We start from the raw sequence: 18169 nt of genomic DNA, 5'->3' as shown, positions 1-18169 counted from the left end.
TCATATAAAGTAATTGATCATTGTGGGAAGTGATTGCCTCTAAACTGGGTTGTCGTCTACTAAACCTTTGTGGTGTTGTGCAAGTGAGGAATCAATTTTATGATATAAATAATCTTGTATTGTTGGGACTTTGTAGTTATCAAATATTTTTAAAGGTCACCATTGTAGAAGTATTGGTCGCTGCTCTGCATATGCCACAATTTTATGGACGATTTTGTGCAACAGACACTACTTTTTTTTCAGCAATTTAAACAAAAAAAAAAATAATAAAAAAAAATTATGACATTTCAATGACTACATTATTTTGTTTTTATTGAATTAGGCACTTTACATGAAGAATTCTGTACCATTATATTTACAAAGTATAAAGCTACATATTTTTTTTCTTTTTTTTTCAGGAATTTTTTTTATCATTTCTTTAAAAAAGGACATTATGTCAAGAGTAATAAAATATACATATTGTTGATTAATAAAAAATAACTAACAAGTTCTATTATTAAAATGAGAAAAAAAATCTGTGTATAAAAAAAACCTCATCAGGAAGGCTGTTTCTCCATGAAAAAAAAAAAAAAAAAGTTTTTTACATTTTTTTTTTTGGTCATGAAATATTTAAGACTGAGTGGCTTTAAAAAAAAAAAAAAACCAGTAACATTTGACTGAGCACACAACCCAAAGTTGCTCTGTAGCCTACGGATTATTGGCAGTGCCCAAGATAGCTAGCTGTCAAAATTATTTATACCATTCGATATACATAATTTTGGGATTGTGACTTTTTACTCACAATTAACACAAAGTACGCCTCGGTATGGCACCAAGACATCTTATATTCAAATTTTTTTTGGGGGGGGGGTTTACATTTTGGGTGTAAAAAAATAAAAAATTATAAAAAAAAAAAAAAAAATTATATAGATGTATAATAAAACTTTTCGAAGAGGAACGATCCTCCCCAGCGTCTAATGGTGCAGGCAGTTATCAGATTTAATGCATGAAAAAAAACAAAAAAAAAAACCTAAAACCCCCAAACAGCTAGCATAATTGTAAGGCAGTGTAAAAATAAAAAATAAAAAAAAAAAAAAAAAAAAAAAGATACACAAATCACAATCTAGTTATGTGCCTTATATATGTATTTATACCACAGTATAAATAAAAGTACAACTTATCTTGTATATTAATATTCCCGGCGCTTGGTTCAGCTGATTCCATTACTGTGTCTTAATCTCACATTTGCAAAAAAATAGAAAAAAAAAGGTAAAAAACAAACAAAAAAAAGGTTAATTTCTTCTATGTATACCCAGTACACAAAAAATATATATATATTTAAAAATATATATATAGACATATATATGTGGCTACAGCCTAGCATTATACAATTTAAGTATTACAATCTTGGTAACACCAAAAAAGGTCTTTTCCCCCATTAACCACAGGGCAATGTAAGCAGAAAAAAAAAAAAGTGTGAAAATTTGAAGCAATTCCTACAAAATTGGATTGAACGATGGCCAGAATTTTTCTCCACTCCTAACTTCCTTGTAACTTATTAGCTTAATTACAAATTAGCAAGAAACTAAATAAGATTGCTGTAAAACAGATGGCAAGTCAAAATAATTTGTAGCTTTTACCGCCTTTAAATTAGATGGAAATTTATATTTATATATATATATATATATATATATATATATATATATATAAATATATATTTTTTTTTTTTTTTTCAAAGGGAATTTGTCATCTGGTTTTATTATGTAATCCGAAAGCAGAAGAATATCGGAGCAGAGAGCCAGATTCCGGTGAGGTGTCACTTTTTGCTGTTTTGATAGAATCCCTCTTTTATCAGCTGTAGATCTGGAAGAGCTCATAATGCCGAGCTTTGTATAACCCCGCCCACACCACTGATTGGCAGTTTCTTGTGAATGCTGTTAGAAACACAGCCAATCAGTGGTGTGGACGGGGTTAGACAGATTAGCTTGACTGCCTAGCATGAGACACCTTGTTATGCTGTGTTAATCTGCTGATAAAACACTGATTGTAGCAAAACTACAAATCCTTGGTATATGCCCTCACTTTATATTGCTCTCATATTAGATAGCATAAAAAATGCTGACGGATTTCCTTAAAATGTCTAAAAAGTTAAAACATTTGAATTTTTTTTTTTAAACAGTTTAAAAAAAAAACCTTAAAAAACGGTTTGAAAAAAAATAAATAATTACAATAAGAAAATGTCTAATTGTAAAACATTGTATCTGAGTGACAATTTTTTTCAAATATGAGGGGTAAAAGCATCAAATTGTGACTACTACAGAAAAGAAAAAAAAAATTCTTGCTAAATTTTGTACCGCTTCTTTCAGACACAGTCACGTAGATTTTGTTTTTCTTCCTTCCTTAAAATAACAAGAGGAATTAAAAGATAGAAATCTTGTCTAATGAAGTCCATCTAAAGTCATAATTAACCCCCAAAAGTGGAGCAGCATAGGGCAGTGACGATAGCTTTCTTTTCTTTAAAATTAAGATTAAAAAAATAAAAAAAAAAAAAAAAAAAAAAAAAAAAAAGGCAGGGAACTTCCCCTTTAAATTTGTAACATTTTTTTCTGTGTACATAATAGATTTAATATCTACGGATAGAAAATAAAAATGAAGTCTTTTCTCCTTGCAAAGAAAAAAAAAATAAAAAATATTACGGTTATGAAAATGTTTTTACAAAAAAATACAAGTATATATAAATGGTCCCCTTGTAGAGAAGTTTTTTTTTTCTTCATGGTCCCGTCATAAAACATTCTTACAGAATCACTTGAGACTTCATTTTTTGTGTTTGTTTTGTAGAGTAAGAAACTGGCAGGAAATCCACCGCCAAAGGGTGGCAAATAGAGAGTGGTGCACAGGAAAAAAAAAAAAAACAAAAAAAAAAAGTCAACGCAAGGGCAAGAGGTGAAGGCGACTACAAAACAATTAGGAGGTCCTGAGCAGGTCAGGCAAACAGCTGCATGTTGGTAGCTTGCTCGGGTAGGTGGGACGATGGGCCTTGTGTGCCACCCACTACCACGGGGCTTGGGGTGGCGTCGGACCACTCCGATACAGAGTGAGGCGATGGGCTGGACCACTGCTCTGGTGACTCCGGAGAGGGGGTCAGGTAAGGATGCTCACTCGGGATGTGCAGGTAGTGTTTAGGGGTATCTTCTTGAGAAGGTGCGAAGGTCTGCTGAGACGAGGCCTGAACCGTCGGTGGCGTCTGTATGCTGCCTTCGTTAGGAACACTTTGCTGCTTAAAGAAGTTACCTTCGCTGGGAGTAAGCGGCTGGGTTGACCTGTCGGCGACGTGCGGCATGCTCTGCTGCCGAAGATGAGCCGGATTAGGGGGCATCTGTAACTGCTCCATCGGGATCTTCACCGGGCTTTGCATTGCTATCTGATTCTGTAACATCAAGACCTGCTGAGCATGAAGCTGGTGCAAATTCGGGACAGATCCTGCAGGAGCCCCTGCCATCACATTGCGTGCCTGGTGGGAAGGATTCACATGGCTTTGCCAAGCAAAGGGCATGTTGCCTGGATTTAACATGCCAAGGTTTATCCCGTTGACAACGCAGCTGGGAGCCCGCTGTAGTGGTATTCTTCCTTGCAGAGCCAGCATGGCGTTCCCTTGGGCGTCTCCTATCTCATTTAATCGCGCCAGCGACACAGCGAAAGGCCCTTCCATAAGCCCGTTCACAAGAGGGGTGGAGGGCACCGACATGGAGCCAAGGTGAAATGTGCCAGGGGCCTGCATCGCTGGGGATCCAGGATTGGCGCTGTAAGCACGGGGTGAATCGAGAGAATCTACCGGTGAGAGGGTGACCGAGCTCTCCAGCAATCCTCCACTTCCAGGAGGGCAGTCAAGAGACAGCTTTTTGTTTCTATTCTTTGCTTCCTTGGCCTCTGCTCGATTCAGGCTTGCTCCGCCAGATTTGGCTCCTGACCGGCGATTCTTTTTCCCTTGCGGGGTTTGCTTCATGTTGCCCATGAAGCCATTTGGAGGGCAGAGAAGTGGTGACATGGTGTGCCCACCCATCGTTCCCTGGGACCCTCTGACTGTGTTGTGTTCCTCCAGGAGCTGAACGATATCATGGTGTAGCCTCTCCTGTGCGATGTCACGTGGGAGCCTGTCCATGTGGTCGGTAATTTCGCGGTTGGCATAATGGTCAAGAAGAACTTTTGCAGCTTCATAACTTCCTTCTCTGGCAGCCAGGAATAACGGGGTTTCCTCCTGGAGGGTAAAGAAATTATTTAGTAAAGAAAAAATAAAATTAAAAAAAAAATAAAAAAAAAATGCACCAACGTAAAAGCCTATCGGACACTGTAAGGTAATCTGCCGCCATACAAAATTGGAAAACATACTGAAGCAAATTGCTAATTTAAAGAAAAAAAAAAAAATACATAAAACCAAAAAAATTACAAAATTATTATATTATGGAAAATGGACGTCAATTAATCACTGTATTTTTCGGATTATAAAAGACACTTTTCCTCACAAAAATTTGGGAGGAAAATGAGGGGTGCGTCTTATAATCCAAATATAGCTTACCGGGGGTGGTGGAGAGGGGTCACAGGAGACAGGGGAGATGCTGTGGGCTGTGAGGCAAGGGCCGCCATTCTGAAAAGGTTGGCGGTGCGGACATCAGATAATGGTGCTGGGAGTCGTCGCATATGCAGATGCGGCTTTCAGCTCAAGATCTCCTCTGCGCACGCAACGCCTCCAGCCCATTGATCTCACAGCAGCGGACTTAAGGAAAATAGCGCTTGAAGGTAGCACATGCGTAGAGGAGATCTCGGCTTGTCATTGAGCAGAGAGCTCTATCTCCGCACGCGCCGACTCCAGGTGCCATTTCTTTGAAGCCAGCACCGCCGATAGTTTCTGGATGCTCATACTGCCTCAACGCCCACAATGAGCATCTGGAACACCCACTGCACCGCCCTACTCCACCACCGCCCCAGCCTCCTGTGACCCCGGTTCCACTACTGCTGCAAACCCCCCCCCCCTTCAGTAAGACACCACCGGACTTTAAGACGGACCCCATTTTTTTCAAAATTTGGGGCGCGTCTTGTAATCCAGTGAGTCTTATAAAACAAAAAAGTACGGTAACTCCCAATCAGGTGAATACGGCTGAGTACCCACTCGGTGAACACCAGACCCACCACTGTGTCTGGAAAACCACCAAGGGTCACAGCGCTCCGGTAAACCTCGATGCCCCTTCATTCTGAGGAACCTGTAAGACCACCAGATATCAAACCCCTGCACACTCACCTTGCTGTCCTGCATATCTTTATTTGCGCCATTCTTAAGCAGAGCCATGGCAGCCTCAATATTGTTGACGGCTGCCGCCCAATGCAGAGCGGACTTTCCTGTCGAGACATAAAAGAATGATCAGAATGCAGCATTCAAGTATAAAAAAAAATAAATAAAAGTGACAACTAATGGAATAAAATAAGAAAGACAACACTAACCAAGTTCATCAACCGCATTGACGTCAGCATGGCAGGCTATCAGCTCTTCCACCATGCCCTCCACCGCCAGTCGAGCTGCTAAGATTAGTGCTGTGGATCCATCACCCATTCGTGCATCCAAGTCTGTAGAACGGTTTCTGATCAGGATCTGCAAAGAAGAAAAACCAACAGCAGCGGTTTAGCATTCACCAATTTTTTTTTTCCTCTTAAAAACAGATGCAGAATTGGCCTCTACATGGGACTTGCCTGGAAGACTCCTTGTGCGTCGGCAGCCACAGCAGCATGCAGTGGGGTTCGGCCAGTATTATCTTGTGCGTTAGGATCTGCGCCGGCATCCAACAACCTCTTGGCAGCATCGGCTCGGGCATAACGAGCTGCTAGGTGTAGCGCTGTCTCACCAGTCCGGTCTGTCTGAGCACCTAAAGATGCCCCTTGGCAGATAAGGTCAGCGATAGCCGAAACCTCCCCTTCTTCCTCCTCCTCTTGTGATTCAGGCTCCAGGCCGCCTCCCAGGAAGGAAGCCAGCATAAGTGGGGTGAAACCATCTAGAGATAGGCAAGAAGAAGAGTCAGTGTCCTTCAAAGGCCATCAAGGCTTTATAAATCACCAGAACATGACCATTTCGAAATGAGGGTCAAATATTCTGCCAGCTCCTAAATGAGCTTCATTGCTCCTTGTGTCCACTGGTATCTACTACCTGATCTCCCGGGCTCACACACCGGGAATGTGGCGGGACATCATGGCTGCAGCAGGAAGTGGACACAAGCTGGAGACCGGACAACCGTTGTTGGTGCTACCAGAATACATTTCTCTTATGTCTGTACACCATTTTCTACATTTCAACCCTTCAAATGTATTTTGCAAGTGGTAAGGGCGTTTAGAGGGCGAATGGCCACCTGTGTCTTGTGTGACCACCCCGTGGTCATTTGGCTGCTTCAGTACACAAAGTTACAGATTAAGCTCTCCTTGCTATATGATGCACTGCCTCTCCAGGATGCACTGGCATGGTTTACGTCCTTCTAACAGAGGCAATAAGAGTAAACATACTGGAGAATGAATCTTGCAGATTCAAGATGATAAAAAACAAGAATAATAGCCTTAAAGGGAATCTGTCAACAAGTTTTTGCTACCCCATCTTAGGGTAGTATAATGTAGGGGAAGAGACCCAGAGTCCAGCGATGTGTCACTTGCCAGTGTGGATGCTGACATTTTGGTAAAATCAGTGTTTTCTCTACTGCACATCTAGGAGTGAATGCGGAGCTCAGTGTAACCCCGCCCACACCACCCAGTGATTGACAGCTTTCTGCCCATATATAGTGTACTCAGGAAGTGGCGGGGGCGGAGTTATCCAGAGCTTATGAATATGGAGGACTACTGAGAAGCAGGTTTACTAATCTAAAATCGGTAACGGGGTTCAACAGTTATTTTTCGCATGATCCACGCTCTTCAAGGAATTCTTGTTCAGCCTTTGACTAAAGCCTTCTACTAGTTTTATATTTGTCAAAAAAAAAATAAAATAATGTAATGGTTTATATTTATTTCTCATGGAGACTCAAAACTCATGCACATATCTAAATGCGCATAAGACATTGATGTCAGTCAAAACCTTCAATATCAGTGGAGGCTTCCTGACTCTCCCTTACAGAAAATATCATCAGGTAATTAAGGATCCGGCCTGGTGGGTTTCCTTCGGCCGATCCTTTTGTTCTTCGGAAGGTAAGAGCCTGGCAATTTGTCTCCAAGAACCCAGAAACACCCTGCCAAGAAGAACGGTTCTGCACATGGGAAATTCCGGAGAGAAAACAGTCGTCCAAATAATCGTTCGGCTGACAGCCGTGTACGGGGACCTTGCGTAGATAAATGTGGAAGAATCCGCTTAAAGAAAAAAGTAATAAGTCTATTCCGTGTCCTCACCTGGACCTCGTACGTTGACATCCATGCCATCACTCTCATAGTCACCCTGAGGTGGTGTCAATGCTGTAGCTGGAGGAAGTCGAATATCTGCAGCTGCCAAGTGGTGCTGTGTCCATGGACGGGGGTCAACAGGATCCTGCCGACACGGGGAAAGCTCCTCGGTCTTAAAAACAACAACAGAAGTGAATGCATTTGCTTCTTAAGGTTTGATTCAGCCTAAAAGTCCAATACAAAAAAAATCCTGGATTACCTTGAGTCTCTTAGTTTCGGGGCAGTCTGTCTCCGTCCAGTCTTCAGATGGGTCTTCCATGAGACGTTCTGCTTTGGCAATGTTCCTGGAAAGACATCGACAACTTAGCAGGGTAACAGCAGTAACTATGGACATTGTCGACCTGAGGTCTTCGTCCATCCTTACTTAAGCCCAAGGGCATCTTGACCAACAGGTTCCCGACGGTCTCTCTCCTTCTTTAAGATGAATCCTTCTGGAAACCACAGCGTATTATGTGCTCGTTTTCTGCGAGATACCAGGACACCCAACACTGCCACCACCAAAACCAGAAGACCGGCCACTGCCACTAGTGGCAACAAATGGAAAGCGGTGGTTTCTTCTTCATCCTTTTTATGACCTGAGAAGAGATCAGTAATGTCACAAAGTAGGTCACCCTCACTAGTCCTGTCATTTCGGCAACCCCATTATTCCTTGGAACATGACTTACTGGTCACAGATATCAGTGGATAAGGAAAATGCAGCTTGTCTACAGCACTGAGACCTGCCAAGTAGTCTGCCGCACTCTCTGCATTGGGGAAGCATTCAGACATCTCCTTGTCGTCTACTTGTTTTTTACATAAGCGATTGTCAATTTCCAGCGAAACCTCAGATCTGTATATGAGAGGTAACAAAAATTACTCAAAAATGGATTTACTCCATTTTGCCATGTCATGGCTAGAAAATAAGTACACCCCAGCTTGGTAAGGACAGCATTGTACTCACCCTATAATATCGTGATCGAGCTCTCTCACACGTCGCTGTGACGCCTGGCTTTTTCGGTAGGGTTTGATCATGTACTGCCCGTTTTTGTCCAGACGGAATCGTAGACTGGTCCTCAGGATGGCACTGAGCCTCTGCAGGAAAGCCTTACTCTCCTTCATCAGCTGCTCAGGAGGAAGCAGAACCACAATGACCAGCACTCCAACTGCAAGTTGTTCTCCATCCCGACCTCCGGCACAGTCAAGGCCATCCCATCCGCATTCCTCAGAGTTGCATCCTTGATCACAGCGGCCGTTTCCATAATGGTCCATGCAATACTTCGCATAGACTGGGCTGAAAATAGATTTTAAAAAGTTCACGTTTTAATATGCATCATATTATCCATTTCCCGACAGATGACAATTGGATTATATGAAACAAAGAAGGGAATTTTGTTACTTACCGTAAATTCCTTTTCTTCTAGCTCCTATTGGGAGACCCAGACGATTGGGTGTATAGCACTGCCTCCGGAGGCCACACAAAGCAATTACACTAAAAAGTGTAAGGCCCCTCCCCTTCTGGCTATACACCCCCAGTGGGATCACTGGCTCACCAGTTTTAGTGCAAAAGCAAGAAGGAGGAAAGCCAATAACTGGTTTAAACAAATTCACTCCGAAGTAACGTCGGAGAACTGAAAAACCATTCAACATGAACAACATGTGTACCCGAAAAACCACCAAAAATCCCGAAGGACAACAGGGCGGGTGCTGGGTCTCCCAATAGGAGCTAGAAGAAAAGGAATTTACGGTAAGTAACAAAATTCCCTTCTTCGGCGCTCCATTGGGAGACCCAGACGATTGGGACGTCCAAAAGCTGTCCCTGGGTGGGTAACGAAATACCTCATGTTAGAGCTGCAAAGACAGCCCTCCCCTACGGGGAGGCAACTGCCGCCTGCAGGACTCTTCTACCTAGGCTGGCGTCCGCCGAAGCATAGGTATGCACTTGATAATGTTTGGTGAAAGTGTGCAGACTCGACCAGGTAGCTGCCTGGCACACCTGTTGAGCCGTAGCCTGGTGTCGTAATGCCCAGGACGCACCCACGGCTCTGGTAGAATGGGCCTTCAGCCCTGATGGAACCGGAAGCCCAGCAGAACGGTAGGCTTCAAGAATTGGTTCTTTGATCCATCGAGCCAGGGTGGCTTTGGAAGCCTGCGACCCCTTGCGCTGGCCAGCGACAAGGACAAAGAGTGCATCCGAGCGGCGCAGGGGCGCCGTGCGGGAAATGTAGATTCTGAGTGCTCTCACCAGATCTAACAAATGTAAATCCTTTTCATACCGGTGAACCGGATGAGGACAAAAAGAAGGTAAGGAGATATCCTGATTAATATGAAACGATGATACTACCTTAGGGAGAAACTCCTGAATGGGGCGCAGCACTACCTTGTCCTGGTGGACCACCAGGAAGGGAGCCTTGGATGACAGCGCTGCTAGCTCAGACACTCTCCGAAGAGACGTGATCGCTACCAGAAAGGCCACTTTCCGTGATAGTCGAGAGAGTGAAACATCCGTCAGAGACTCGAAAGGCGGCTTCTGGAGAGCAACTAGTACCCTGTTCAGATCCCATGGATCTAACGGCCGCACGTACGGGGGGACGATATGACCAAACCCCCTGCAGGAACGTGCGTACCTGCGGACGTCGTGCTAGACGCTTCTGAAAAAAACACCAATAGCGCCGAGACTTGCCCTTTAAGGGAGCCGAGCGACAAGCCCTTTTCCAACCCAGATTGCAGGAAGGAAAGAAAAGTAGGCAATGCCAATGGCCAGGGGGACACTCCTTGTACAGAGCACCAGTAAAAGAAAATCTTCCACTTCCGTGGTAGATCTTAGCAGACGTGGGCTTCATAGCCTGTCTCATGGTGGCAACGACCCCGTGGGATAATCCTGAGGACACTAGGATCTAGGACGCAATGGCCACACAGTAGGTTCAGGGCCGTAGAATTCAGATGGAAAAACGGCCCTTGGGACAGTAAGTCTGGCCGGTCTGGTAGTGCCCACGGTTGACCGACCGTGAGATGCCCGTCGCCAGAGCTCTTTGATCGTCATGAAAACCGGGACCTTGCTGTTGTGCCGATTCGTGAAACCCGTCCGGGTGCAGAGACCATTCTCCTGCGTCCACGCCCTGGTGACTGAGGAAGTCTGCTTCCCAGTTTTCTACGCCCGGGATGTGAACTGCGGATATGGTGTATGCTCTGTCTACCACCCCTAGCAGAATCCGGCGGACTTCCTGGGAGGCTCGCCGACTGCGTAGTCCGCCTTGGTGGTTGATGTATGCCACCGCTGTGGATTGTCCGACTGAATTCGGATCTGTTTGCCTTCCAGCCACTGCAGGAAGTCTTGCAGGGCCATATGCACTGCCCAGAGCTCCAGACAATTGATCTGAAGAGTGGACTCCTCTGAAGAGAGTCCTTGATCGTCTGAGAAAGGGGGACGTTCCTGTGTAGGGACATCGACTTCCCCTCCCATTAGCGAAGAATGTTCTATTGAAGTGGACGCAGATGAAACTGCGTGAAAGGGACTGCCTCTGGATGAGGTGTCTCCTTGAAGGAGAGACTGCACCCCCATCTGTAGTGACCGCTGTTTGTCCAGTGGAAGCTTCACCATCGCTGAGAGAGTGTGAAACCCCAAGCTAAGATATGCCAGCGATTGGGTTTAACTTTGAAAAGTTGAGGACCCACCCGAAACTCTGGGAAGTCTCCAGCGCCATGTTCAGGCTGTGTTGGCATGCCTCTTAAAAGAGTGCCTTGACAAGTAGATGGTCTAAGTAAGGGATCACATGGTGACCCTGAGAGTGCGGGAGTGGTCCCACTGCTGCCATGAACTTGGTGAAAACCCGTGGGGCTGTCGCCAGACCGAAGGGTAGGGCTACGAACCGAAGATGCTCGTCTTCAATAACGAATCGTAGCAAACGCCGGTGCTCTGGAGCAATCGGCACGTGGAGATAAGCATCCTGATGTCTATTGATGCTAGGAAATCTCCTTGAGACATTGAGGCAATGACGGAGCGGAGGGATTCCATCCGGAACCGCCTGGTTTTCACGTGCTTGTTGAGCAGTTTAAGGTCCAGAACGGAACGGAAGGAGTCGTCCTATTTTGTCACCCCGACCAGATCGGAGTAAAAAGTGTCTCTTGTTCCTGAGGAGGAACCGGGATTATGACTCCTACTGCCTGCAGAAGAGCCTCGGCTCGGCCGGTGAGGAAGTTTTTGCGACAAACTGTCTGTCACCCACCGGCCATTGACCTGTGGCAGTTAAATGTCGCTAAAGCGGGGGAGTCTGCCACCGACCGCGGACGCGGAGATAGAGGGCTGAAAGTCATGAGGAAACCGCCTTGGTAGCGGTTCCTCCGGCTGCCTTCTCCGGGCGTGATTGAGCCCGCCAGGAACCTGCGCCCCTCTGAGCCTTTTGAGTCCTGTTGGACGAGGGCAATTGGGACGTGCCCGAACCTGGGAAGGACCGAAACCTCGACTGTCCCTTCTCCTGATGGGTCTTGTTTGAGAGCTGGGGTAAGGAAGAATCCGTACCCTTGGACAGTTGAATGATTTAATCCAACCGCTCACGAAACAGTCTGTCACCAGATAAAGGCAATCTGGTTAAGCACTTTTGTGGAAGCAGCATCTGCTCCAATCCCTTAACACTAGGAGCGTAACAACACGGAGTTGGCGGACGCCACTGACGTACGGCTCGTAGAGTCCAGGACAGCATAAACAGCTTGAGTCGCAATGCCGACATTGCGAGGTGAAGGATGCTACTGCGGCCAAGATGTACCTGTGACCGCGTCCCTCTGCGCAATACTAGCTGAAATAGCTTGGAGTGCCTCTATGGCTGCGAATGCCGGGGCAACCGACCCGCCGATAGGGCTATCTGTCTGTCAATGGCATCTGTAAGTGAAGTCCCATCTTCCACTGCAACTATAGATCTAGCCGCAAGCCTGGAGATTGGGGGATCCACCCTTGGAGCGCTTGAGCACGTCAGGGGGGAAGAGACAACGCGTATCTTCAATACGGTTGGAGAAACGCTTATCGGGATAAGCGTGGTGTTCCTGGACTGCTTCTCTGGAGTCAGAGTGACCAGAAAAGTACTCAATATACGCTTGAGATACCGAAATAGGGATTTCTTATGCTGTGAAGCTGACCCCTCCACTGGAGGAGTTGAGGGAGAAATACCCAACCTTCCATTGATGGACGCTATAAGATTATTCACTATAGCGTCACCATCCGGTGTATCCGGATTGAGAGCGGTCTCAGGATCAGAGTCCTGAACAGCTACGTCTGCCTCATCATACAGAGAGTACTGTGATGAAGTCGAGGGCCGTTCTTAGGGAGCTCGCTTAGGCCGTCTGGGACTGTCGTCCGTGTCAGAGCCTGCACCCTGGGATGCATGGGACCCTCCTGGAGCCATGATTTGTTTCGAAATCAGGGTGGCCAGGGGCATTGAATCAACATTGCCCAAGGTCTGTCTGGACTGCAAAGTCTGTAAGATGTTAGTCATAGCCACAGACAATATATCAGCGGAAACTGCAACTCCGTCCCTGTCCCTGGACAGGGATCACAGGTGGTTCTTTTGGCCACCTGTAGCAGAGACCCCGTTGAGTAATTGCACACACTGGGGGTCCTGGAACAGTCGCATGCAGTACAAGCAGCATAGAAAGCCTGTGCCTTGGCACCCATGCTTTTTTTTTTTTTTTTTTTTTTTTTTTGCTGTTGCTGTCTAGCCATCTAGGAGCATTAGCCAAGAATATCGACCGTACAGTGCAATGTATAGCATACAAGCATGAAGTACAATAAACACTTCAGCACATGCAGTACAAGGAGCATAGAAAGCCTGTGCCTTGGCACCTTTGCTTTTCTGCTGCCGTTGTCTAGTTATTCAGGAGCATTATCCAGGAAAAGCGACATACAGTGAATGTATAGCATACAAGCATGAAAATAACCACTGCAGCACATGCAATCCAAGCAGCATTGAAAGCTTGTGCCTTAGCACCCTTGCTTTTCTGCTGCTGTTGTCTAGTCATCAAGGAGCATTAGCCAAGAATAGCGACATGCAGTGAATGTACAAGCATGAAAATAAACTCTGCAGTACATGCAATCCAAGCAGCATTGAAAGCTTGTGCCTTAGCACCATTTCTGTTTGCTGCCGCTGTCTAGCCATCTAGGCGGGTAGACAGCCAAGAATAGCCCTTACAGTGCAATGTATAGCATACAAGCATAAAGGACACATGACACTGCAGCACATGCAAGACAAGCAGCATATAGAGTCTGTGCTTTAGCACCCCTGATCTTTTGCTGCTGTTTCTAGGTCTGCATCCTGAATAGCGACCGTACAAAAGTACAACAGGACACTTCGGCATTAGTGGGTCAGCACTTTAGTTGCCGCTTACCGCCCGCACAAAAGCGGGTGTGTGGCGCCGGAATCCTGTGCTGGTAGCTCAGCGTCTCCGTTTTCCCGCTCTGCGTGCCGGAATGGCTGCCGGCGTCCAGAGGAGAGGGGCGGGCCGAGGGCGTGCCCGAGACAAGAGCGGGAACCCGGCGCCCACTGTGTCTAGTGAAGGGGGCTGGAGAATGCAAATAAGGCTCCAGCCCTCGGCGCTGCTATAGAACAGCGTCTCTCCCTTTTCCTGAGTGACAGGGAGGGGGCGGGAACGAAGCGGCGCTAGGCCGCAAAAGCCGGGGACTAAAGTTAGAAGCGCCGCCGCCGTAAAAGCGCGGTCGGCGCGTCCCCGGCGCACTACAAGTCGCAGCTGCGCCGCCGCTCCAGGGGCGGTCGGCGCGGCGGTCCCCACACGTAAAGTCCCCCAGTAATCTGCAGGGACTATAAGCCCAGCACACAGCGCTACAGTCCCCGGCGCACTAGCACACCCAGCAAGCCTGGAGTGTGCGTGGCCTGCCATACGGGGACACAGAGTACCTGAAAGTTGCAGGGCCTTGTCCCTGAACGGCACTCCCGCTCTACATCCAGCAGGTTCTATGGGTCTGTGGATGGAGCCCGGCCTCAGGGCTTGGTGGCCGGAAAGATCCCACTTCCTCAGAGCCCCTCAGGGGGATGGGGAAGGAAAACAGCATGTGGGCTCCAGCCTCCGTACCAGCAATAGGTACCTCAACCTTACAAACCGCAAGTGGGGTGAGAAGGGAGCATGCTGGGGGCCCTAGTATGGGCCCTCTTTTCTTCCATCCGATATAGTCAGCAGATACTGCTGACTAAACAGTGGAGCTTATGCATGGATGTGTGCCTCCTTCGCACAAAGCTTGAAAACTTGTGAGCCAGTGATCCCACTGGGGGTGTATAGCCAGAAGGGGAGGGGCCTTACACTTTTTAGTGTAATTGCTTTGTGTGGCCTCCGGAGGCAGTGCTATACACCCAATCGTCTGGGTCTCCCAATGGAGCGCCGAAGAAATGCAAGTTGAAGAGTGTTCCTCTGGTCACCAATCATCTCCTGTAGCCAGAAGTCCTCTATGAAATCCCTCTGACCTAGCCAAGCAGTGCTATATTCAGCAGCACTGAGGAGGAGCAAAAAGCCAGGCACAGCTGTCTACAGAAGAGAGTCTACCTTTTGGAGAAAACAATTGTCTGTAGATCAAGGAGGTGTTCTAGTAGGGTCCTACCCATTGTAGTGTAGCTGAATATCTAGGCACTCAGAGAGCATAGTCCAGATCTATGGTTATCTCAATATTCTAAGACCTGCTAACCTATTTGCACACTATGCTGTACATGTATGGTGAATTTAGGGGGCATTTTGGATACAGTTTGCTCCATACATGGCAGGCGCTGGCTGTGTTAGACAGGTGGGACCTTCTTCTAACATGAACAAAACAGAGCTAGCTCGGATCGCTACCACTTAACCACTTAGGTACCACTGACTAGATCCTGTGGTATGAACGGGAGGGGAGGAGAGAGGGAAAGGCGCCTCATTTCCTCCCTTAATAGCCCATATAAATAAGTTCTAAAAAGACAAAGAAAAAAAACAAAAAAAAAGAAAAAAAATCAATGAACAAAAATTAAAGTTGGGCCACCACTAAAGCTGAAGTGTCTGACACTGACAAGTCCAATAGTTGCACTAAAGAGACTATTCTCCAAGTCCTGAAGAAGAGCACATTTATACCTTTTTCTCCAGGCTGCATCCTATAAGTCTCCCTATGTCAGTTTGGTGGTGAAGCAGAACTACCCCCTCTCAACGACATCTCACCGCTCCTCCAACCTTAGTTTCCAGGACTTACTTGCAGCTGCGTTCTCCTCCACCGCGACAGTCGAAGTTATCGTAGAGGCATTCTGCAGTCGCACACTGGGGGTCGCACTGCGAGTTGTTGAAGCGGGCCCGGCAGTCTTGTCGAGGACAGTTTTTCCATGGGTCGTCTCTTTTGAAGATGCAGTCTCCGCCATCGTAGTTACATTCCTTCGAGCTGCACTCCTTATCACAATGGCCGTCACCTATTTTAATAAGGCACTGAGGGGGGCTACATTCTGGATCCTGGGGTGTGAAAGAGACTATGGGAGCTTTTAGATCGCACCTTGGTCCCAAAAACCCAGGTGGGCAAATGCAGGTAAAGAAAGGAAATTTGGGAGAATGGACACATTGGGCGTTATTTTGACACGGAGAAGGGGAACAAGAAGAAAGACGAGGTGTGTGCGTGGTATTGAGAAGACGGCAATCTATGCCGGGTGGGCAAACACAGCGAGGGCCCTGAGGCGAAGGGACACATGTGTAGCCGGAAGGGCAGGTAAGTTCTCGGCAGGACTTTACTGAATGCTCACATGAGGGGCCAGAAAAACCCTGAAAAGGTGAAAGAGGAAAAATTAGTGGACTACAATTTCCATTTTGTCAAGAATAGTAGAGTAGGGAGAGTTTAGACTGGACAAACCATTTTATAAAGATATCCAGTGTAGGTGATGCTTACCGAGGGGCAGCGACACGTGTATCCAAGAGGGGTATTTACAGTCACACGACACACACCGCCATTATGACAAGGTCGAGACTCGCAAGTATTCACTACACTCTGGCATCGCCGACCTGAAAAGACGAGACACGTGTTAGATACAACCTCATCAAAATAAGCCTAGAATTGCTCGCTCAAGCTTTCTAAAAATCAAACGGCAAGACAGTTTCTCGTTCTCCTTACCGGTGTACCCGTTCTTGCAGATGCAATGATAGTCATTGGCCATCTGGACGCAGTCACGGAAGTTGTGGGCAACACAAGGCCCAGACAAGCACTCATTGATGTCACCCTCGCACCTCTCGCCGGTGTAACCAGGAGGACAGTTACAGCGGTAGCCACCAACTTTATCTACGCAGGTCCCGTTGTTCAGACATTTGGGAAGTCCCGTACTGGTGAGGGAGGAACAGTCGTCCTCGTTGATCTCACAAAGCACTCCTGTAAAGTATGGGAAAAATGGGATGTTAGGCGAGAATCCAGAACCAAAAAAAATGACACTGGTAATGGAGTTACAGCAAAAAAAAACCAAAAACATTTTTGGGGAAGTTGGTAATCGGCTCGTAAAAGGTATAAGCCAACTGATCAATATTCCGTAAAAAAATAAAACGGGTTGTCCTATAACGACATGCAACATAGCAATAGTAATCTTCATACTAAACTGTTCTAGAGGCCGGTCTTACCGAGGGTGCCGGGAGGGCAAGAGCAGATATAACGCCCAATCAAGTCAATACAGGAACCTCCATTTTGGCAGGGATGGGACTGGCACTCATCTATGTCAATTGCACAGTTCTTTCCTTCAAATCCGGCAGGGCACTAAATGGAGAAAAGAAAGAAAAAAAACAAAAATCAACAAAAAAAAAAATAATTTATAAAATTTTTTATAAAGTATGTACACAATTATTTAAAAATTAAAATAAAATTTAATATTACATTTTAATTGTTTTTATTACATTTTATTTTAATTTTTAAAAACAAAAAAAAACCCTGCAAGGCGAACGGCCCCGAGCGGCGAGAGCAAAAGGGCCCGAGCGGCGAGAGCAAAAGGGCCCGAGCGGCGAGAGCAAAAGGGCCCGAGCGGCGAGAGCAAAAGGGCCCGAGCGGCGAGAGCAAAAGGGCCCGAGCGGCGAGAGCAAAAGGGCCCGAGCGGCGAGAGCAAAAGGGCCCGAGCGGCGAGAGCAAAAGGGCCCGAGCGGCGAGAGCAAAAGGGCCCGAGCGGCGAGAGCAAAGGGCCCGAGCGGCAAAAGACGAACGGCAACAAGAACATAATTAATAGCATGTTTATCATGTCATCCTTACTCACCTCACATACATATCCACCCAGGTAACTATGACAGGAACCTCCATTCTGACATGGATCCGGATCACACTGATTAATGGGGGTTTCACAATAGCTGCCAGTGTAGCCCCCTCGGCAATAACACTTGTGAGAGGTGCCGGTACTTATGCACGTTCCGCCTGAGTGACAAAGCTGATCTAGACGAACACCTAAGACACAATCACAGAATTACATGGAGGTACTGTAGGCGTAAATGTCATTCTCAACCATCGGCTGACGTCTCAGGCCTACCTTTTTTACTGGCTGCCACTTCACAAGAGACACGGGGCACATCACAGTAAATTCCTGCCCATCCAGGAGGGCAATCACATTGGATAGAAGGGCCTTTCTGTATACACCGACCACCGTTTTTACAGGGATAACTCTGGCACAAATCCACTAGACTCTGAAACAATGAAGTAAATTGAACAAAGGGTTAAAATGAGGACTTGAGCCAAACAGAAGGGAATGTCTACTGTTCAGTTCTATGTTCTTATCATTAGGGGGCAGTATTACAG

General features: G+C 46.5%; 1 protein-coding gene across 1 annotated transcript in view; it reads right to left on the bottom strand.

The window, feature by feature from the left end:
- Positions 1-347: 347 nt before the first annotated feature.
- NOTCH3 (notch receptor 3) overlaps positions 348-18169 on the bottom strand; it is a 114893-nt gene continuing 97071 nt past the window's right edge. The window contains exons 20-34 of the mRNA XM_075346361.1: positions 17904-18057; positions 17637-17821; positions 17017-17149; positions 16523-16774; positions 16301-16413; positions 15623-16176; positions 8378-8707; positions 8103-8266; positions 7802-8012; positions 7637-7721; positions 7387-7549; positions 5719-6017; positions 5473-5620; positions 5273-5370; positions 348-4234 (exon numbers count right to left, since the gene is read on the bottom strand). Of these exons, the coding sequence (XP_075202476.1) occupies positions 2963-4234; positions 5273-5370; positions 5473-5620; positions 5719-6017; positions 7387-7549; positions 7637-7721; positions 7802-8012; positions 8103-8266; positions 8378-8707; positions 15623-16176; positions 16301-16413; positions 16523-16774; positions 17017-17149; positions 17637-17821; positions 17904-18057 (4161 nt within the window). The 3' untranslated portion in view covers positions 348-2962. The remainder of the gene's footprint in view (positions 4235-5272; positions 5371-5472; positions 5621-5718; positions 6018-7386; positions 7550-7636; positions 7722-7801; positions 8013-8102; positions 8267-8377; positions 8708-15622; positions 16177-16300; positions 16414-16522; positions 16775-17016; positions 17150-17636; positions 17822-17903; positions 18058-18169) is intronic.

Source organism: Anomaloglossus baeobatrachus, chromosome 4, assembly GCF_048569485.1.
Source record: "Anomaloglossus baeobatrachus isolate aAnoBae1 chromosome 4, aAnoBae1.hap1, whole genome shotgun sequence".
NCBI lineage: Eukaryota > Metazoa > Chordata > Amphibia > Anura > Aromobatidae > Anomaloglossus > Anomaloglossus baeobatrachus.
Note: the sequence above shows the minus strand (reverse complement) of the source record. Positions and strands in the feature narration are given on the sequence as shown.